Source organism: Crocodylus porosus, unplaced genomic scaffold (assembly GCF_001723895.1).
Source record: "Crocodylus porosus isolate Cpor-Errol unplaced genomic scaffold, CroPor_comp1, whole genome shotgun sequence".
Taxonomy (NCBI): Eukaryota; Metazoa; Chordata; order Crocodylia; family Crocodylidae; genus Crocodylus; species Crocodylus porosus.
The window spans coordinates 9,499,776-9,522,682 of record NW_017728929.1 but is presented as its reverse complement, the minus strand read 5'-3'; the positions used below and the strand labels follow the sequence as shown (position 1 = coordinate 9,522,682).

The window sequence follows — 22,907 nt, the reverse complement described above, 5'->3', positions numbered from 1 at the left end:
CCCCGGCCCCCCGGGGGCAGGTGCCCCGCCGCCCTCGCCTCATGGCTCGGAGCCGAACCCCGACCCCCACCCCACCGGCCGGCTCAGCCCTCGGCCGAGGGGTAAGGAAGGGGTCGCGCTGGAGCGGAGGTCTGTGGCGGCCCGGCCTTGTCAAGAACACCTCTGCCTCCAGCAACAAGCCCGGCCTGGGCCCCTTTAATACAAACACAGCAGAGTTGGGGCCCGCTGGGGCTGGGGCGGCTCTGAGGGCCACGGTTTAGGACAGAGGTGCTTAAATCCCACCTTAAGTGCTCTGCAATAAAAACGAGCCCCGAGTACCCAAGCAGCTCCTGTGCAGGCAGGCAGCAGGCCTAGGATTTCCCTACTTACCCTTAGTGCAAAGAGATACTGCAAGAGTGACATCAGTAACCCCAGCTAGTAACACCTGACTGAAATGTGATGCCCGATCTTCATCTCCTGGTTCAGCCAGGTCTTTCCTAGGGACACACTTCAGTTCTATAGTAGGACCTGAATGCTCCTATCCCACCTTAACTTCTAGACTCCACCACACCGCAGGTTCCTGCATCTTTTTCCAGCCTCTCCTCCACAACTGCTGAGGATGGATTGCTCAAGTATTTGATAGATTTTAAAAGACATGGCTTTAAAATAAATAAATAAAATTGAGAAAGCAATGCCTGGCCTGTATGGTGCATGCCACCAGGTACCATAGCAAAGGAGCTTGCCTGGAAGAGAGACTTTTATTTTATTTTATTTATTTTGGGGGAGGGGGGAGAAACCTGTCACAGCCTGCTCTCCCCTGAGGAAGGAAAAAGTTTCCATAGGGGAGGACAGCCTGTCATGGCCTGTTCCTCCCACATGCTCAAGTGTGGAGACTTCCTGTGGGAGGATAAAGGAAAACTATGGTTTCAAGGGAGGCTAAAAAGCCTGTTGTGACCTGCCTCCCCTTCCTCCCACTGCTGCAGTGTCAGTGGGAACAAACTGCCCTGGTCACTCCCACCTTGACCCACCCCTCCAGAGGAGCAGAGTTCCTGAGGGGCTTAAAGCTTACCCCAACCATCTGCAAAGGCAACTATATGTAAGAGTGAGAGAAAAGGATACCTGTCATGGAAGGCAGGGCCAGGATGATGAGCACAGAAGAGCTTGCCGTGGAGGGCCAAAGATGGTGCCACACATCCCAGAAAAAAAAAAAATGGTCCCTCCTTTCCCTCCCTAGCATCCTGTGGATTCAGCTGGGTTTGGAGAGGGAGCCTGGCCTGAGGACTTTTGAGAAGAGCTGACAAGGAGGCCTCCAGGGGGCGAAAAAAAAAGAGAGAGAGAAGGAGAACAGGGTGTCAACATGTGACAAGTGGGGTGGTGCTTGATGGACACATGCACGGTCATCAGTTTTCCCAGCTGACTTAGCTGGCAGCTCCTTTCCCTGGCTTACTGGAAGAAATATATAGAAACTGGGACAAAAAAAAAAAGTAAGGATATAAAACTCAGGAGGACACTGGGTCAAGCACTAAAGACAGGACATATCTGGTTTTTACCACCTTCATGAATATTGGGAAACAGAAGTCTCTCTTAGCCCTGCTCTTCCCAGGATCAGATATCTCAGCTGGGAAAAAGCTTATGGACCTTCATCCACTGCAGCAGTGATCATGAAAAGATCAGTCTCTTGTACCACATTCACCTCCAGATAAGCTGCCATCTTTCCAAGACCTTTTCCAGGCCTGCTTTTCACTCTGTTCCTGGAAGAGATGCTCATTTTTTTCTAGTCAGGAACTACCAGCCTTGACTTAAAAAAAAGAAATCAACCCAAGTAGGCCAAGTGTGTCTCTGATGCATCATCATCTATTAAATACCTTCAGATATCCAAAATATGAATGAACAGAACCCAGATCTTGTCCTTTGAATGCTTATTTGCACACCCAAGTCACTAGATTAATGAGAACAGTCTATCAGTACACCTAACCTCGGCCCACTCCACAAAGTGATGGATTTTACAATGGGGGGAGGAGAAAGTGACCTTACACAGAACAGAATAGAAGCATTTTGCAAATTGGAGAACACTTGGGAAAAAAAATCCTATGTGAGCAAAGTATGGGCCCAAAGATATGACATGTCAGCCATATTTATTCCTCAAAAGAAAAAACTTTGTTTTATGTTGGGATGGAAGCTGTAATAATATGGTGGTCAGGAGAGAGAGAAAAAAAAAGTTTGCTGTAAAGCGTGCCTAAAAATGGCATACCAGAGTTTCATTTTTGTCCACTCTTAGCAGCTTCCAGACAAAATTTTCTTAACATTACAATCAAGGAAGAAACTATTCAATTGTAAAAAATCCCCTAGAAATCTGGAGGTCAAACTGTGCTACTTCCACTTTCTCCATTGGCACCAGGTACAAGGATTCTGTAGGCCAATTCTGCCTTTGGTTACACCTCTGCAGTCCCATCATCTTCCCTCATATACTGTCTACACTTAGATATAAGGGTGGTTTGTACCCTTGAACAGGGCTCTCAGAAGAAGGGAATAAATATCCGGATCTCAACCAGCCACCTTTATCAAGAGGTTCCTGGCACTGGGCAGAAAGCTGCCCAGACAGGTTGGGGGAAGGGTGAATTTCTGAGCCTGTTTAACCTTACTGGGCCTCACGGTCAGAAGTGTTTGTTTCAAAGATTTATTTAGTTGCTGGGCACTCTGACAATAAAATGATGCAACTATCAGCTTACGAGCAATGTATGGTGTCCTCCTGAGAGGACCACAGAATGCTGTATAGGAGGATCAAACATGGCCCACAGGCCGGATCTAACCTAGAGCCATGTGATCTGGCCTGCAAGACTCCTGGACAGCCTGGGAATTAACAGGCAAGGCAAGTGGTGAAGGCTCAGGCATCCACGGGGTTTACCACCACCCTAACTTGCCCTTCTACCAGACATGGGCCCAGATTCAACATGGACAGGTCAAACAAGTTTGACATCCCTGCTGTATAAAAAGGATCAAGCATGTAGGATATCAAGGAGTGCATAAAAAGGACCGAGTAAAAGCAACCCTCATCCCGCATAGAAAGTGCTACAGATTATTAGGGAGCTGTTAGAGAAGTTTTACCCATGACACAAAACTGGTGTTTGCTCAAATCCTGGCGAATGGTATTTCATAGTTATTAGGGTCAGAAGGGACCCATGCAGATCATCAAGTCCAACCCCATGCCAAGGGCAGGAAAGAATGCTGGGGTCAAATGACCCTGGCTAGGTGATTATCTAGCCTCCTTTTGAAGACCCCCAGGGTAGGAGCAAGCACCACTTCCCTTGGAAGTTGCTTCCGGATCCTAGCCACCCTGATTGTGAAGTAGTGCTTCCTGATGTCTAGCCTGAATCCACTCTCGGTCAAGTTATGGCCATTATTCCTGGTACTGCTTGGGGGAACAGGGACTCTCCCGTTCCCTGCTGGTCCCCTCTGGTAAGTTTATAGATGGCCACCAGGTCCCCTGTCAGCCTTGTGGAGGCTGAACAGGTTCAGGTCCTGTAGCTTCTCCTTGTAGGGCCCACCCTACTGCCCCTGAGTGGGCCCTCCTTTGGACTCTCTCAATGCTGTCCACATCCCTCCTGAATTACAACGCCCAGAACTGGATGCAGTACTCCAACTACAGCTTAACCAATGTCGCACAGAGGGGGAGGATCACCTCCTTTGACCTGCTCATGATGCATCTGTGCATTTATATTATACCACTTGTATAAAGGAAGCTAGTTGTAATGGCTAATGCAAGAGACAGCAGACATGAGCCTCTTCTCAGCTCAGATGGTGATTCTTCTCAGCTCAGATGGTGATTTGCTGCAGCAATTTAAAAGGTTTCCAAAGGCCATAATACTCTCCCTATCTACATGACGGAGATGGTTCTTATCTACCTCTCAGATTACTATTTCATTACAGGTTGTCCAGAACTCTGTGACCCTTGGATGGAAGATACTGTTGAAAAAGTCATTTTATGTGGTTAGAGAGATAAGGAAGAAAGTCAATGGACAGTTTGGAAAACCAAGTTTAAAAAAAGTGAAGAGAGAAAGCAGCAAAGGTTGTGTGCAAGACAGTCCTGGCAATTCTAGCTAGGGAGAAATCTGTCTGTGGATTTTAGGGAATTAAGAACTTGGGAAAAACAGAAGAGGAAGTTGCAGTGATTAAGATGGACCAGACAGGGATTCGACACCAGAGGTAGCAATGGGTAGTTCTGGGTTCCACAAGGATATGGAAGACTGCAGGTTTTTGGCATTGGGAACTTTAAAAATGAAAAGGTCCGAATTTGAAGTATACCTGTCATTCAAAATGAAAGGAAGCATCCCTTCATACACAATTTATAGTGAAGCAAGCAGCTGATTGTATCAAAAATGGAAGAAAAAAATGAGTCGTGTGTGAGCTATAGATTTGGTGTTGTCTGGGAAGAAGTGATGACTTTGAGAAGTAAGGGAAAAAGACACAAGAATTCAAGGAAGCAAATATATGCTTTTCAAATTTTTCCACAATTGCTGCTGTTTTCTAAAGATTCTAAACTTGGGTCTTCCATTGCAATAATTACTATTTAGCTTTTTGTCTTGCAAAGATGGCCTTCACAATGGATCCACAGCGCTGTTCTTCTCTATTCAGTCAATGCTGCAGAAAAACTGTCTCCAGACAATAATTAGAGAAAGTTGGGTTTCAGAGCCCAGTTAGATGCTTGAATTTTAAGCAAGTTACCCAACAAGCTGGTATCACAGAACAAAATACAGCCCTTATGCCTGACATGCACCACTCATTTCCTCTTCGTCTGTCTCTAGTATATTTATTTTTCCAGATAAGACTTTCATTTCATCCTGCTGCAAGTAATGGATTGACGTCCCTTGTTCTTATAGCTTTACAGTAGTTCCAATTTCCTAAATTCCCTTCCCCTGGCAACACCAATGCATACTGGACACAGGACACTGAGTTGCTGCCAAAAAAATCACCATACAGCAAGCATCTTCCTCACTGAGAATGCTAGCCAAGTGCTTGCTGCCTCTACCTTTCTCTGGAGACTAAGCAAGATCACTGCTACTGTCACTTACAGTTCTGGAAAAAAAAACAAAAAAATAAAACAGTCCTTACTTCAGCATGGATCTCCCACTGTGCTGCCTGATATAGATACTGCACCAATACTCCCAGCTGACACTCTTCAGGACATATTTATGTAAGAGGACTTCCTTGGAGCATTTTTTGAGATATCATAAATACTCCCTTCTGTCAGTGGCTTGATTTAGGTAAATACAAGTAAACATCAGAGCATGTCAAAAAGTTAAGAAAAATATCAAGAGATTACAACCCCAACAGACAAGACCTATGGAAAGGGAAAATGGACATGGCAGTAAAACCCGCACTGGAAGATACAGTAATAAAGCTTCCACTACAAAAAAAAGCAATTGAAGTGCCTGGGATTTAAACATGGAAACTGTTTTTTTGTGATTTTGTACAGTTTAGATTCTGTGGTGCCAAATACTGTAGAAAAAACACAAATGTGTCTGCTTCCAGTGCCTAAAAACATTTGAAAGCTTATTCAGTAAACTAACGTTACTGTATATTGAACAGTGTTGCCAACTCTGTCAATATACAAAACAAGGCATAGAATATTTGATGTTTTTCCTTAAAACCCAGCCCCAGAGTTACCAAGTTATATTGTAAACAGCTTTAAAAAAAAAAATAAATGTTTCTAGCCCTTTTGCTTAGAGAAAAGATTAAAAGTATGAACTTTGATGCCCCCAAAATTAGAAGGCAAGTTAAGAGACTGCCAGAATTGCCATTTAATAAAAAATATATTTTAACAAAAATGAATTTTGGGGGTCCGATTCATAATTCTGAATGCTGGGAATTGCTAGTGATGAATTTGAAGAGACAATATAATAAGTGCCTGATCATAATGCCATTTTAAGCAATGATGGAGTCCTTGCTATTTGAACATGACCTTCCTTTCCTCTTACCCTACTGTACCCATGGTGGGCAAAGGGGCTCTACACACCACCAGGCTAGCACTAACTCCTTATCTACTAGTACAAGCAAAAGTCTCTTCTTGAGTTAGATGCAACTGCATCATAACTATCTAAACTGACTGAGGAAACTCAATGCCCCAAAGCCCTTTTAAGCCAGCTGTGGCAGAAAGCATAAAGCTAGCTGCAATAATTTCCAAATGCAGCCATCCATCAAGGCTCATGGACAGAGGTCATCTCTTTTATTAGACCAGTAAGTTTTTGAAAAAAAAGAATTGCAGGCTTTTGGGCACAAGCACCTTTCATCAGGCATCAGAAAAAAAGATTGTAAGAGTTCTCCTGGGTAGAAATGAAAGTCTCTATTTCACAGGATTCCACAGAGAGGTCAATAGATGGAAAAATCCTCTTGGCAGCAGTTCTTGAACTTTCATTTCTACCCAAACTTTTACAATCTTTTCTTTGATGTCTGATGAAGGGTGCTTGCTCCCAAAAGCTTGCAATTTTTTTTTCCTTCAAAAAACTTGTGGACAGAGGTCATCTCTTTTATTAGACCAACAAGCCCCAATTGCTTTTTCCTCTAGACCAACACAGCTACAACCTAGATACCCTTCATCCATCAAGTAATTCAAAACCAAATGAAAAATTAGGGGTGGGGGTGAGGAAGGAGAAGGCAGGACAGAGAGCCAACATGTGTTCTTGTATGCCTGGTTATCCCCAGAAACCACTGGTACCTGAGGGACAAAGAATAGTGCCACCACATGCCTTTGCAGCCATTCTAGAGCACTTCAATGCATACCTGCCCACCCTGTATTCCAGCTAATGAATTGGTAGTCAACCCAATCAAATCCCCCCACTAAAGCAAACCTAAATATGACCCCCCAATATCTCCTTTCTATTTGCACAGGCCTTGGAGAAGCTGAGGGAAGAGCCTTCTCATAAAGGTCAGAGACTGTGGCCAGACATGGCTCTTTTCAGCCTCAGAGGAGTGACCAAAGCATATGCTGCAGCAGTGCAATCAGCCTCACTGCTAGAGAGCAAGTGACCACAGTCAACCCTCCATGCTAATCCTGCTGTTAGACCCATACTTAGATCCAGGTTGGAGCAGTTATCCCCTCTTTCTCACAAGAATGCATCTTTGCAGAAGGCTTTCCTCAATAACATCAGCCATAGAGTCAGCTTCACATACTGCTTCTGCATAGAGAGGCCTCTCCCCTAGCCTATAGGTTGGCAGCTTGACATCAGCAAATGTATTGTCAGAAACTCAGCAAGTAGGATAGTGATTAAACAAACAGAAAAGAGAGAGACTTCAGATTAGTACAAACTTGCATTTTAACATGGCAAGAAAAAGCTCTTGACTGGCCTGGTTATGTTATACATTTCCTAGAAGGAGCTAAGCTACTTGTTCTCCCAGAATACAAGACCAGATGGGCTCATAGTAGAAGTGTAACAAGTTTAAACAGAACCTCAGTAAGATGGTCTCACTGTGAAACTTATTGCTGCAAGATACTACTTCAACCACTAGCAACCTGCACTTTGACAGCATTCTTGATTAAAAGATAATGAGTAGGTATTTTCAGGGCTTGAAAGCTACCTACTAATCAGAGGACTGAAATTACTACTACAGACAAGGAGGTGACCTCCAGCCAGGTCCAGGGAAAACATTCTTATGATATACCCCACCCCCTGCTAATTTTAGTAGCTAGGAAGACCACGGGCACTTCTAGCAAGGTGGTGGGGCAAAACCAAAGGTTACAAAAGAACCCCCATAGGTTTAATAAAAAAGACAAGTTTCTTGTGTAAAACAAACATACACAGGATCTATCAATCTCTAGCCACATTCCATTATATAACTGGAAAAAAATCCAAACAAACAAACATGAGACAACCTCCAGCAACCCAGAGCCTTCCACAAGTATAAATACAATCTACACAGAGAAGCTTTTCCCCTGCTCTTTTTTTTTCCCCCCCATAAACACAGATTTCTCTTCCACCTGAAGCCAACTTTATTTTCAAGTTCACTGCCATTATAACCACATCATGTGAACTTCAGGACAAGTTTAATAAAATGCACTAAAGAGAAACAGAAGAAAATAAAATCAGGAATTAATGAAAAATAAGGAAGATACAGGGGATCTACAATTAAGAACCTGCAATGAATATGTTAGGGTAACTCTTCAGATTCTATTATCAAATTCATAAAGGATAGACAGCATTTCCTTTAGAGCATAGACACTACAGCATTAACTGAAGGTTACCAGATGTATGTGCTTATTCAAGCTCCTAATCCAAACCAGCTGTCCAGAACAGGAAAGGTTTTCTATGCTAGAGGCAGTACCTAAAACTAGAAACAGCACTTAAGCAACAGTCCAAAGCTGAAACAAGCCTCTAATCTCTACTAAACCCCTACATTGGGCTCAATGCCCCAAATTTTAGGCAAGACTTCTGAGTGAGGCATCAGGCCTGCAGGTCAGCTTTCTAAAATGCTCTGCTCCTCCCATAGTCAGTTCTAACCAATCATTCACTTCCACCTGACCTAAAATGGAGGTCTCACAGCTGGCTATAACTATTACTCTGTCTACATGGTATCTTGCAGGTTTGAAAAACAATACAACCCCCACCCCCAACACACTATTATAAGGCAAGGCCTGTTAGAAAGGAACACCATACTTATAGTTGAATTTTGTTTTCTTAACTCTTCTTGGGACAGAAATTAAGACAAAATAATACTCTTCATTTCACAGGCTGATTTTCCTAGATTGATACACTCTCAGAAATAAGCTATTCTCACCAATCACTCTTGAAGAAGCAAGGCTCTTTACTACCTTGCTGTGACCCTTCCTCAACCAACTCAAGGATCCATACTACTCCCAGGCCTGCCAGGGCCTTCCTATACAGGGAGATCACCACTACAGCATCCTTATCATCACCAAGAGGCCCATGTTTCCTATCATGGAGCTTCCCTTAGACTCCATGAGGAAGCCTCTCATCAACCTCAAACTGGTAAATTTCTGACCAAATCTGTTCTTTCCTAGCAGCTAAACTGGGGCAAAAGCTTTTTGTTTTTCTGCTTCCAGGACATCAAGTTCCTGCTTTTCTACCCTGCTTTTTCAAGTCTCTAAAGTAGGCTCTTTCCCTGCAAACAACTCCACTGCTCCTTTCTCCTGCTTATCAGCTTTCCCAAGCAGCTGAAATGGGAAAGCAATGCAATTCTTTAGTTTCATTATTACTTTTAAAAAAGTTGTGACAAGCAGCAAGAACACTCACTTCCTGCAGGTTCTGGAATGCAATCCATCTGAACAGTTATCATTGTAACCCTCAGAACCTGAACTATTTTTCACCTGAAATTTTAGATTCTATAGAGTTTGTGGTTTATGCCACTACACTTGCAGTTAATGGGGGGGCTTTCAGTAGTAAGTGGATCTTTTTCCCTGAAGCCAAATATTCCCATTTGCAACTTCCCTATGGGAAAAGTTGTAATCAGGCATCAAGGAAGATTTTTGTACCACTATAATCAGGGGGTACATTTATTGTCCAAAATGATTACACCAGAATAGTAATCCATATTTTAATCTCTCCCTTGCTATCTAGAAATACTTTGAATTGGTATAGGTCTAAATGGAAAAGGAGAGATTAATATATGTAGTTTTGGGGGAGGTTGTACCATTTTCATTAGGTTGGTATAGTTAAATAGAGTAACATGTAGAAAAAAGGCTTGAAGTACAAGGAGGTTACATTTAATTGTCCAAAATCCTATTGCATATTAATAGCAGCAGCAAAGATGAAATCCAAGTGCGCCGATTCTTCTAACCAGTGTATCAGTGGTGCTCACCCTCCAAGAACCCAGATGGGACCCAGGGGACTATGTTGTCCAGAAATTTGGCACCAAGGGAAGAGAAGAAAGCATCAATTGCCATGGCTTCCAGAGCATGCAGGGCTGGGCTGGTGTATAGGTTTAGGCCAAATACACAGGACAACCCACAGACCAACCCTGCACTGACCCCATGCTGCATCTGGCCTGCTGACTGACCTGTGAGGTGAGTAGGCTGAGCACCACTGCACTAAACCATCCTGTCTCCATTAAACAGCTTAACAAGGATTGAACTATTTTCTCAAGAGCAGTACCTGCAGGTATGTCATCTACGGTACATCTTGATGGTTAGCAAGCCTTATGATTCAGGATATACACTTATCTCAGGTTTATATTAAGGAATTTATTCTACCATCTTCCCCAATAGCTAGGTACGTTAGTGTAGTAGCTACATGTCCCATGTCCGAATGGGGTGCACACAGTGAAGGACAGCCCCCATTCCAAAAGCCTTTAAATCTAAACAGACCAGGCAAGCAAAGGACAGAAAGATACTGAGGTACAGAAACCCTACATGAATGACCCAAGGTCACCGGCCTCACCGCTGGGGCACAGTGGACTGTACCACAGCTACATGAACAACCCAAACCTTCTGCCTGCCATCATCAGACAACTGTGAGGACGGGCTTGCACTGTAATGGGCTTCAGTCTCCTCTCTGGGCAGCCTTTTAAACCTTATTTTATCAGGTGAGATGTAGGGCAGGGTGTTTTTAGTGAAAACTAAGAACATCAAAGCTACCACTAACTGGGTCAGAACACAGGTCTGTCTTGCCCAGTTGACTCCCTGTGGCAGGAAGCAGGCACTGATGGGTAGAGTGGCCTGCAGAGAAGCAGGCATGTTTCTGTTGCTGCTCTTTTCCTTGCTGCTGCCAGCAGCAAAGGTCTAGGCGGTTCTCCTCCAGAGGCTGCATTCCTACCTCCTGCACTCAATTGCTACTGGTGCCCCTTTGCTGAGAATTCGACCGAGCCCTTTGTGAGCTCAGCTGAGTGGTCAACTTCCACAGTGTCTGGTGGCACAGCATTCCATGTGTGAACAATGCCCTGGGGAAAAAGAGCTGCCAACTTCCCAGCTACCAGGTTCAGGTTGTGAGCTTTGGCCCATGCAAAACAGTCAATAGGGAATCCCCACAGAGCTCTTTGCAGCTTGGGATTTTGGAAACTCTCAGCATGTCCCACCTCTGGCATCCTGTTTCTCCAGGAAACAGGCCTGGCTTCAGGAGCTTCTCCTCACAGGACCTCTCTGTACCGCTCCTCCTGGTTGCTTTCTCTGGACCCCTGAGTGGCATGAGGGTTTTCAGAGCTAGATAGGCACGAATCTGCCTACTGGAAGACTGCTCCCAGCCCCACTCAAGCCAGTGGGTGGCAGGGAGCAGTGCCTGTGCCAGGTTTGGGGACAGGAAGCAATTGTGCTCATCACCCGCATATGCGGGGCTGCATGAGCCCCTGTGCCCGGAAGGAGCTCGGGCTCACGCACATGTCAGACCTCCGGGTGGTGGAGGCGCTTTGCAGCCCTGCGGTGTCAGCGAGGAGGCTAAACCAGCTTAGCCAGCAGCGCCCCCCGGCGGCTCGGGAAGGAGCCGGGGCTGCCGCGACCGAGGCAACCCCCAGAGCCGGGTGTGACTCAGGGGTCGGCTCGGGCCCCGCTCCCGCGGGAGAGGACGCTGCCACCCGTGGGGCTGAGAGGGAACTCAGCCAGTGGCTGGAGACAGAACAATGCGAGAGAAAGCAAATAACCCACACACCATCCCACTCGCTCTGTGGTAAAGGCGCGGCTGGGATGTAGGGCGGAGCCGCACCACGTGACTCACTGGCACCAATGGAGGAAGGGGGGAAACCATAGAAAAGCCGGGCGCTAGCTAGAAACTCCCCGTTCCCGCCGCGTAGCTTTGCTGCCGCCATCTTATCGGAGACAGCGGGGTCCTCCCAGCGCTGCGGCTATGGACGGTTCCACGCTCCGGCCCCTCTTACCCGCCGCGCTCGTTTCTCACCCCCAGTCCCCGACCCGGGGCCGGGCCCCAGCATGCGCGGCGTTACCTCGGATAGGACCACCACGAAGCCTATGCGGGGTATGAGGCTGAGAGTCCAGTCGCCATCTTGGTGCAGAAGCCCGCCCGGCGCCACCTGCCCACATAAGACTGAGCCCGCCCCCGCGCGTCTTGAGCCAGTCAAGGCTCCATGGAGAGGGTTGGTGAGTGCGCATGCGCGGCCTCGTGGCTCCGCCCCCTCCCCCTCGGGCTGGCTGAGCGCGGCGCTGTCTCCTCCAGTCCCGCTCCCGACTCGTAGCGTACCAGAGCTGGCTAGGCAGTTGGCAGCCGCCCCGCCCTCTCCGGCGGTGCTGCAGGTGGGCGGGGGCTGTGAGCGGATGTGAGCGCGGCAGGGCAGGGCTGGGCCTCGCTGCGCCTTGTCTGCAGTGAGCGGGAGCGGAGCCTCCGAGGCTGCTGTCGGTGTGTAACGGCCGCGCCGGGGTGGGCGCTCGGGGCAGGCGGGCACTTTCTGTGGGCCGGCCGGGCTGGAGCCTTCTCTGCCGCGCGCAGGGTTTGGGCAGGCGGCGCCGAAGCTTTGCCCGCACCAGGCCGCGGCTCGGAGTGCAGCGTGGGAGCGGCTGCCCTCCCTGGCTCTCGGGGGTCGCTCCGGCAGCCGCGGGGCCGGGGCCGCTGCGAGGGCAGGCAGCGGGTGTGTGGGGCTGCGGGCGTCTTTGCGCTGTGCTGCTGCTGCCGCCAAACGTTTCTCTTCCATATGACTGCAGCAAACCTGAGCGAGCGCTTTTGCCAGAACAGCGTAGGTTTGTCAGGGCAGGGCAGTTGTGCCAACCAGCTGTGGTCTGGAGGAGAGGGGCTGGGTGCTGGCTGTTTAGCCCCTTTCTAATGGGAAACTTGAGCATGAGTCGGGGCGTGGTGACCTGCTTCTCTTTGCTGCCCTCCTGTTATTAGGAGGCTGAGGCTTCCTGAATTTATATATAAACTTATAGAGAAGGCATTTGTCTCCATGTGATGCTGTTAGACTTTTTACAGTGTTTTAGAGAGATGTGTATGTTCAAGACCTCTTCCTAACAGCAATTGATAGTGGTAATTATCTCCATTTGGCATTCAGATTTACAAAACATGTGTTTCTATATAATCCCACTTTCATGATAAATATGAAAACCGCTTGATCAATAGATCTCTAGCAACTAAATATACAAATATCTACAAGCAGGTTTAAATAATCCTGCCTCTGTATCTGTGATAAAACTTTTTTGTCTCTCTGACTCCCCCAAAAATACCCAGGTGGAATGATAGATTGTGTAATGTTCCTGGGAAGCTAGTTAACGGTGCCCTGCTAGACTGAGAGTGTTTCAAGAAGCAGGAACCCCTCATGGTGAATGGCCTGCTGGCGGTAGGCTGCCTGCTACTGATGAACCTGTCCTCAAGTGCCGTTACAGATCCCTGCTGCAACAGCTTGACATGAGGCCCTAATGTCTTGTGAAAAACAGTCTCAGACAATTGAAGGCATCATCAGTTAAGCCCAGCTTCTCAAATTCCACCTGGAAACTTCCAAATCCTGAGACACTGATATTTATGTACTGACAGCGTGGAATAACATTTACTGCTGGGTTTTGCACTAGTTTGCACTTCTGAGTAACTTGAATGGGGAGCACCCCATCAAATTCATCCCTCCCAAACAACATGTTTAAAAGCAATGTTGATGGCACAACTAACCATGGCTTGCTTCATATGACCAAGAAGGTGGACATTTTTTCCTAGGCTAGTAGTATCCAAGTTTCTGAAAGTCATGGAACCCTGACCCCTGCCCTAAAGCCTGACACAGCCAGGTGACCTGGTCTGGCAGTGGCCGTGCATTGCCATTGCCCTCATCACAGAACCCCAGGGTCCCATGGAGCAGTTTGAAAACTACTGTCCTAGGCAGATAAGACTTGATTGTTTCTGCTTCCTCAAATTATTGGCACTTAAATTGTAGGACTGGTAATTTGTGGGATGTCATAGTTAACACCTTTGTTGTAAAGTGGGGTTTTTGTCAGTATTAAGTGACCATGAGCAGTCAAGGTCTCATGTTTATATTTTACTTAAGACAACTCATTTTATTACCCTGTCAGTAGAAACCATTAGTTCTCTGTGTGGTCTAGCTGTTGGCAGATCATAGAGTTCACAGGAGAAGAGGTGAATTTTGATGAGAGATTTGAAGGGGCAAAGTAGTAGCTTTATGGGTGTTGATTGGACATTCCCCCCCCCCATTCTTGAGACTGGGGGAGAGGAGAAGGGAATGAAAGAAGTTCTTACCAAATAAGAAGAGAATCAGATGAATGAGTTTGGCAACAGTAAAGCAAAGGTGAAGGTCAGCGGGATAGGTAGGGTGAGGTTTAAGTGAGGAGTGCTTTTTAAGTAAGAACAAGAAGGCTGTTTTCTTTTTTAGAAAGTGATGAAAGATGGGGGGGGGGGGGACCAAGGAAATGATTCAAAAGCAACCAGAAGTCTGAACAGTGAACCAGCAAAGTGATGGTAGCATCAGTATTTGAATGGATTTGATTGTATGGGTGAGTCTGTAGGCAGTAAGGCCAGAGAGAAGATACCACACTAACTTTTTAAGGTCCTATAAGTAATGAAAAAGGAAGTGTGGGGGAGGAGGGGAAAAAAAAGAAACTATATGCTTTTCATTTGAACTTTGAAAAGTTGGTTTCCTGTACGCTGGTAAGGTATCCTTAATAAGGGGTATGATTTGGTTAGTTTGTATGAAGTACGTAACCTTTATATTTTTCCAGGCTTTAAAAAAACATTTAATGCAATCAGTGCTTTTGAAAATCCCACTCTATCTTTACTTTCTATTGATGTTAATATAGGAGTGAAATTAAGTGCAGGTGGGTCTTTGAAAACCCTGCTCTAGTCATACAAATCAAGACACAAATATCAGCATTTATCAAGAAATTGTTTAGAATGGTCCAGATGCTGGGTGTCAAATGCATTGAGTTCATAATGTTTGGTGGGGGAGCTTGGGGGTGGATTTTTTTTATTTACTCTCTGAGATATTGCATGGGTGCGTTTGTTTTTATATTTTTCAGTTTGTAATAAGCTTGAAAAATCCTATCTGTACAAATTGACTGAACTTCCGCAAAGATGTCCAAGGTAAGAACAATGTCTGTATTTTTGAGCATAACGGAAAGGTTTTACATTTCTGAAAAACAAAAAATGTAAAGCAGAGAACCTGTAACATTTCCTTTATGTATAATGACTATAAAGACTTTAAAGTTGTCCTTCATAATTAGGCTTACGGAATAAGGCTGAACTTAAGAAATGAGAATAAATATTAAATATCTCAATACTGGGTAAAGTTTATCCCCAAAAATGCTCAGAAAGGGTGTTTCTTTAGGTAAATCAAAGCAGCCCAGCAAATTATGTAAGATATCTTCCAGAAACTGCTTGTTTTCCACTGAAGTAATGTCCCCTCACTTGAATAATTCCCTAGTTGCAGTATTTTCTAGTGGCAGAATCATATTTTCAAGATGTCCAATCTTGCAGTGAGCAAAAGTAGTTGTTAATCCCTTGCTAAAAGAGCAAAGCTGAAGAGTGAACAAACACCTGTAACAAGACTATAAAAACAACCTAATTAAAAGTATTGTAAGTGATGTATATATGCATGTTTGTGTACACACACACCCACACCCACCCCCTAGCATACCTATACCATATATAATTTCAACAGGGTACTGATTCTACATATTCTGTAATATGTAGAAATTTGTATTGAATTTTGTAATGTGTAGGAATCAAAATGTCTGATGTACCTATTGGCAGTGAAATAAATTCTGGAAAATGCTTTAGTATTATGTTTGGAGAGATTCATTGCTACGTCTAAATATGTCTTCCAGTTGTGTGGGGGGGTTGTGGGTTTTTTTTAGGAGTTGTACTTCTGTTTGTAAACTGAAAATGAAAGCTAGGAGTCTTTGCAGAGCAGCCTCTGTTGTTCCTTTTAATGACTGATTATAGATTAGTTTGGGCTTGAAAGAACCATCCCTTATCACATCATTTCTTTTCCTCTTTTAGCTGTCCTTTAATGCACTACCTTCAGCTTATGGCCATCAGGACATGGCAAACTGTAGTATTTTCTTTTAGTTTTTTGTTTTTTAATTTGTGTCTCTCGCAATTGCTTAGAAGTATAGAGTTAAGCTGTCACTCTCTTCATTTTGTTCCACAAGTTCTATCCATGTGTCTACTTATAAAAATAGTGTTAAACCTTGCAAATAAAGGGGGTGGTTTTTTTTTTTTTACAAAGAAGTTTGTAAAAACTTTATACCATGTTAAAGTAATATTTAAAGGATGTTTCAGAACATTTCTATATCTTAAACAATATGTGCTGTAGTTCTGGGAGGGATAGCTTGAATACATAAAATACTTTGGAAAACTAGCTAAACTTCTAAAGTATTACAAAATGTTTCTGTACTGTGAACGTGGGTCATGATTTCAACACTTGGAGAAAAGTATATCTCACTACTAATCCGGGAACAAAGTTGGTGAAACAAAGCTGTCCTTATCTACTTTGTTAGTGACAACTTTGGTATTTAAATACTGCTGTTGAATTGATTTGTGGAAGTTTAGTCAATCATTTATGTACCTAGCCTTTTAACGTCATGTATATAAACACTGTTTATCTGTTACGTTGGGCATCTTTGACAGTTATGTAGAAAAAAAGCAATGCAAATAGAATGAGCAACTTATTTGCATCTCCAAATATTCTCCCTTCCTAAAAGCCTCAACAGGCCTTGTAGGGATCTTAGTCCACAGGGTTGCTTCTTGGTTCTGTGAGCTAAGATCATGTATTTAAAGGCCTACTGATTTTTGGTTCTTTCAAACTAAGAGTTGAGGAGTAACTTCCCAAAGTGGTGGCAACTATCTGAAATAGAGTGGGCTCAACACTAAAACAGCAAGATTCAAACTTGAGTGCCCCCTCTATTTAGAGAATAAGAGCAACAAAGAAGCTCCTTAACCTTGAGACCTGAAAACTTTTCACACTGACTGTAATTGCAGCCTTTAGCTGTCTTCTGCTATTTCGACCTACAGGATCTATATAATCTTCTTCATTTTATTTAGCAACAGCCTGCCCAGTTTACCAATCCAGAAACTCCTGGTTATGTTGGATTTGCAAACCTTCCCAACCAGGTTCATCGGAAGTCTGTGAAAAAGGGCTTTGAGTTTACTCTCATGGTAGTTGGTAAGAGAACATATTTTATAGTCTCCTTCTTGTAATAAATATTTAATTACAAAAAATCAATTGTATGAATACAACCTCTTCTATACCCCCAGTAGTCTTATGTCTTTGGGTATACCTTATCTCATTTTTCATATGTAATGTTAAGCGATCATGTTACAACTGTCCGCCCAGTCGCTTTTTTTCCACACAAGTAATAAATCCGAATATATCCATAACTTTTGAGCTAATGGGGTTTCAACCTTAAAACAGGCTTCTACAAAAACACGATTCTACAAATGATTGCAGGATTCAATGCATTATCTCACTGTTCTGTTTACAAACAGCAGAGGTGGTTCCTAATGAGCAGCCCACCAGAACCATTTGAAAGCAAATAGTTCTCTCTCTCAAATTGTTGGTGGTAATAAATACTTACAATTGACAGATGCAAAGGGGTCTCAGCATAGGGATGAGTATTAAAGTCATGGAATTATGTGGTGGTAGGGGAAGCTCATATACCAACAGACCAGAAGTAACCATTCAAATTCCCAGGGTTTCTATCTGAAGACTATCCATAACATCACTTCTGTCTTGTTTTTGTATTAAATGTGGGACAGACTTGGTTTTCATGTTTTATCAGTATCGCATTTCATAAGAGCTTGCTAGCATTTTCTCAAGAAGATGGCTTTACAAATTTAAATCTGACTTTGCTGTCTGCTGAATATAGCCCTCTTGTTCTGATTTTACATTCCTCTGGGTTTGTTGAGATCTTAACAGGAAAATTTTAAGTAGATTTTCTTTAAAATGTTTGCTTTGCTTACACTCTAAAACTTAAGCTTTTATATCTAGTTATAACTTCTTAAAGTTTACCATTATTTCATCTAAAAAATAAACAACTCATAACTATAACTTTTCTTGTTCTCAGAGACTTAAACAGATTTTATTGGTTGTGGCTAAACCTAATTCCCAGACTACTCTGACATAAGTTGTTCTGTGTAGTAGTATTTTCAGCTTTTAACATAAAGCCAGTGGACTCTAAATTATTAAATCAAACAACACAACTTATGCTGCATTCTAAACAAAATCCATGTATGCCCAATGGACAAAGATAACTCAGTTAAACGGTTACGTTTTAGAGTCATGTATCGGCTAATATTTTAAAATTATAAATAAAAGAAAACTTAAGAGGGACTTCTTACTCCATTGAAAGAACTTGAGTGATACTTTGGGATGGTGATAGAAGTCAAATATTATGCTTTGCAGCTTTGATTATTTCAGTAATCTGGTTTAAAGGGCTTTGGCATGTAAATTTCTTCTGCTCAGATGTGTTTAATTAAGCAACCCTAGGGATTTAACTGTTTTCCTCTGTCGTGGATCATACTTCATGCCAATTTAATACATCAGTCCAATATCGTATTGGCACCGATATAAAGAAAATTTTGTGTATCATAAATTGGCCTGATGTAGCCAATAATTTGTTCAATAAATGCCCATGTGTGCACACAGCCACAGCACAGCATGTAGGTAGTGCAGAGCAGAGCCAGCAGCATGGAGTGTTGCCTGCAGCTGGTAAGTCTGGTGTGTTGGAAAAAGAAGGGGAAGGGAGATTGGGGGGGGGGGGGTGCAGATCAAGACCCCCATGCTGAGGGACGCTGTAGGGTTGGGGCAGGGACTGTCCAGCGGGGGCCGCAGCAGATGCAAAACAGAAATACAGTTTGTTGGGGAGGGGCAGCTCCCACCATTCGTACGGTGCAGGAGGGGAGGGTATTATGTGCCCTTGGATCTACATGGGGTGGGCTGGGGCTGGGCTCTTGCTGGCTAGGCAAATCTAGGGGCACATGTTTTCCTGGACCAGCTGCAGGAACTGCCAGATGAGCACCAGCTGAGCAGTGTGCAGGGGTGTGAGCCAAGCTGCCCTGCTCCTCCCCCTCGGTGAGCCGCACCTCCATCCCATGCCTGCCCCACACCATGCAGATCCAGGAACACATGCCTGGCCCCCTGTACAGGCCTCTTACAGCTCTGTCCCACGCCTCTCCCCAGCTGGTCAGCACCTGCCTCAACCCCAGCTCCGTTCCCTTCCTCACTGCAGGGGCCTTGATCTGCACATACATCCCACAGCCCTTCCCTCCCTTTCTGCCACGCCAGTCTTGCCACCTGGATGCAACTTTTCAAGCTGAAGAGCTGTATATCAGAAATCAGATCAGCCAATATGCCTCCTTAAAAATTGGCGATTGGCCCCAAAAATCTGTATCGGTGCACCCCTCAATTTAATGTAATGAGCTAATTCTATTCTCTGAAGTCTAATGTCAAATTTTTCAACTTCCAAGAAGCTAGAGAAAAAGGATAAATGTGCTTATACTGGCAAGATAATTCTCCCTATTTACATTAGCTCTTTCACTAGTATGTGTCCAAGTTTTCTTGGTGTAGAAAAATCAATTGATTGAGATACAGACTTTTTTTTTTTTTTATTGCCTTCATTGTCTAATCCGTTTAAGGAAGCTTTGTGCTCATTGACCCATAATGTTAAAGTGTTCAACGCCTGGACTGTGAATGCATCTTTCTTTTTGATTATCCCCAAACTCAGTAATCTGTGGCCAAAAACTGGTGTAATGCCAATTGTGAAAATTCTCAGTGTAGGCAAGGAATGCCAATTGGCTTTTGTGTAGTAGAGTTTGTGACATTCAAACAGGGCTAAACTCCACCTGTTATAATTATGATTTCTTTTTCTCCGAAACTGTTCAGATAATTCAGGTGTAGATCCCTTATGTTAGTTAGAGCTTTACTCGTAAATCTGGTAATTTTAAATTGATCATACATTTTTTCCATTAGAAATGGCCACATAAATAATTTTTTTAAATAGCCTGTTGGTTTTTTACTTTGGTTGCAATTTTCCATGTTTGTTTTCATGTTTGCACGTCACATTTGTTAAATTGGTGATGCTTGTTATATGATGCAGGGGGACCTGGTGACCCAGATTACCAACTAGCCAGTTTTTCAGTGTTTCAATTTTTATGATCAGTTACATGAAACAGTTTAATTGTGTGGTTCCCAACCCATGGCTCACAGGCAACATGTTATCCATGAGAGACTCCAGTGTTGTGTACAGTTAAGATAATTTAAAACAGCTTGACGGGGAGAGCCAAGTATGATGTATGCTACCTGCTCAGTGGTGTTGCATTTGACAAATTGAAGCTTGGGCAGCCTTCGTTTACCAAGAGAACAGGATCTTCAGTAAAGCAGCTGAAGAGTATTAATATCAAGTATCGCGCAGCTTCAGGGACAGAGTGGTTTCACGGGGTACTGATCTTCGGTTGAGTAGCATTTCACTAGTAAAGATTTCCCCCTCTCCTCCCACCAGTGCCCCAAACTAGAGGTGCAGTGGTATATTGATTACCTATTAGACTGGCACTGATGAGAGGGAAATTTACATTATTGGCTTTTTTGGCCATTGTAGCCGATAGTATTCTCTGATAACTGTAGCTGCTGGCCAGGGCCCCAGGATACGTGGGTTCCCTCAGGTGAGTCAAGGTGACCCCAGATGCACCTTTGTCCCCTCACTGTCATTCTAGGGTGGGCTGGAGTAGAGCAGATGCCTCTGTCCCAAATGCTTGTGTGATGCAGACTGGGGCTGGTGCAGGTACTGTAAAAGGTGCTGAATGCTGCAGACATGACTGGGGTGAGGAGGGGCAGGTGGGGCTGAGCTGCCTGGACTGGCCCAACAAGAGACAACCTGTAGTTTAATATTGGTTATTGGATCGGTATCAGCCAATATGGCTGGTTAATAATTGGCTATCAGTCTCAGCCAAGAAAATCTTTATCAGTGCACCCCTACCCCAAACTACAAATGTACTTGCATAGCTAGGAGCCGTTGGCTTCAGATGCAAATACATATATATATTCCTGTTGCATACTCCAAACAGTGATGTTCTCTTTAAAGTAACAAGAGATGGATAAGTTTCTCTGTTCGCTTACTGTCCTGAGCAAAGTTCAGCCATGATAATTTTTTGGTGGGGGTAAATTACTGATGTAGTCCCAGAAAGACCATATACTTTCACTGTACGTTTTTTCTTGCTACAGTTGCTTCTAAACTATAGGAATGTGCAAAATGACAGCTCTGAATACATACTTTTTAATGACTGTATTAAGTTAATTAGAACTCAAATAGATTAGCAGATTTACTTGAAAATATTCAAATGGTAAATGTTACTCTGAGGTTGTGCACTAAAAATTGAGATAAACTATTGTTCATGCTAAACAAAGCAGGAGTTCAGTTTAAGTGCAAAATATAAGATACCACTGTGTCAGTTCAAGCCAAAACTTGAAAGGTTTGTTACAGAAATGTTAATTAGGTTTTGTATATCCATTCTGAAAGGTTAATTTTATAGAAAATGTTTATGATCAGCATGTCTTTAATATTGTATCATAGGTGAATCTGGATTGGGAAAATCTACGCTAATAAACAGCCTATTCTTGACAGATCTCTATCCAGAAAGAATAATCCCAGGAGCAGCTGGTAAATAGATACTTTAGTCTTTTAACTTGTCTTCTGAGTTGAATGGTTATGTATCTCTGGATCTTGTTGAATGCTGGTATCATCTGTGAGTGGAATACTTCAAATACCTCTTGAAATGTCTGCATTGGGAGAGGCCCAGTTGCTCATTAACCAGAGGAGGAGGGAAGTAGTGTATTTCACAGTGGGTATGAGCACCTTGCTCCTGTCAGTCAGCTCAAATTAGGAATGATATTAATCAGTACCAGAAACTCTGCCCAGCTGTCTTGGAAAAAATGTCACTATGAGACGAGATGTAGTGGGCTTTTAAAAAAAAATCAATGGTAAATTTTGCATACTACCCTATTTATGGGCCCTCTAAACATAAATACATTTTGCCTTTGTTTGGGCTTATACCAGGGGTGGGGAAAATATGGCCCACAGGCCGGATTCTGCCTGCCAACTGTTTGGATATGGCCCTCCAGCAGGCACCTGCCAATTGATTATATCCAACCTGGTTGCTTCCACAGCAGTCCGTATGGGGCTGAGCCCTGCCCACACCTATCCCACACCCGCCAAATGGCACCACCCCAACCCCGGCCACCATATACAGCTTCCCAGTGGGTCCGCTTCTCATGCGGCTGCAGCTGTCCTGGTATTGCTCAGCTCCCTTTGTCCCTGCTGTGCTGCTGTAGATAGGCATTACAGGGAAGCCTTGGGGCCACATGTGCCAGACACCACATACCCAGCCAGGGTGGGGGAAGCTACCACTGGGTGGCTCCTGCCCCAGCACGCAGGTATCCAACTCCAGTTCCTGGCCATCTTCCACCTGCTTTATCAGCCCAGGATGATGAGCAGCCACCTGTGACAGTCAAGTGTGTGGAAGGCTGCTTGGAGCTGGAGTCCCATGTGCTGGGGCAGGAGCTGCCCAGCTGCAGCTTCACCCCTGCCTGGCTGGGCATGTGGTGCCTAGCACACATCCTCATGGCTATCGCTGCTTCCCTGCGCTGCCTGCAGTAGGAGCAGGAAGAAAAGGAGGAGGAGCTGCTGGAGGCCAGGGAAGCCAAGAGTGGCAGCAGCCATGCTGGGAACAGCCCTGCTGGGAAGCTGTGCATGCTAGATGGGGCTGGGACACTGCAGTCTGGTGGGTGCAGGGTGGATGTGGGTGGGAGCACAGCATGAGCTTCTCTGAGAAGGAGCAGGCATCTCTGCCCCATGGGGAGTACCACAGGGCAGCCTCAGGCCAGATTGAGGGGAGTTAGGGGATCAACCATACTTGCACCCTGCCTGGGCAAGGTCTGCTGCAAGCACCCACTATCCACTTCTCCCTCCCTCCTGCACCCCTGACCAGCTCCTGGTATGTAGCGTGTACACAGCATCCCCCACACATGTGCCCTACGCCCTGCCATATGCCCAC

At 44.5% G+C, this 22,907-nt stretch overlaps 2 protein-coding genes across 4 annotated transcripts in view; one reads left to right on the top strand and one right to left on the bottom strand.

Annotated features, from left to right (window-relative positions):
- HDLBP (high density lipoprotein binding protein) overlaps positions 1-11,965 on the bottom strand; it is a 44,148-nt gene extending 32,183 nt beyond the window's left edge. For both annotated transcript variants that reach the window (XM_019543017.1, XM_019543018.1), the window contains exon 1: positions 11,860-11,965. The gene's annotated coding sequence lies outside the window, so the exon portion shown is untranslated. The remainder of the gene's footprint in view (positions 1-11,859) is intronic.
- A 104-nt stretch (positions 11,966-12,069) lies between these two features.
- The window catches only part of SEPT2 (septin 2), a 37,183-nt gene continuing 26,345 nt past the window's right edge, over positions 12,070-22,907 (top strand). The window contains exons 1-4 of one of the 2 annotated variants that reach the window (XM_019543023.1): positions 12,070-12,166; positions 14,879-14,942; positions 16,905-17,025; positions 21,428-21,514. In XM_019543023.1, the coding sequence (XP_019398568.1) occupies positions 14,934-14,942; positions 16,905-17,025; positions 21,428-21,514 (217 nt within the window). In that variant the 5' untranslated portion in view covers positions 12,070-12,166; positions 14,879-14,933. Of the gene's footprint in view, positions 12,167-12,224; positions 12,270-14,878; positions 14,943-16,904; positions 17,026-21,427; positions 21,515-22,907 lie in introns of those variants that run through there. The other variant, XM_019543025.1, reaches the window with a different exon arrangement.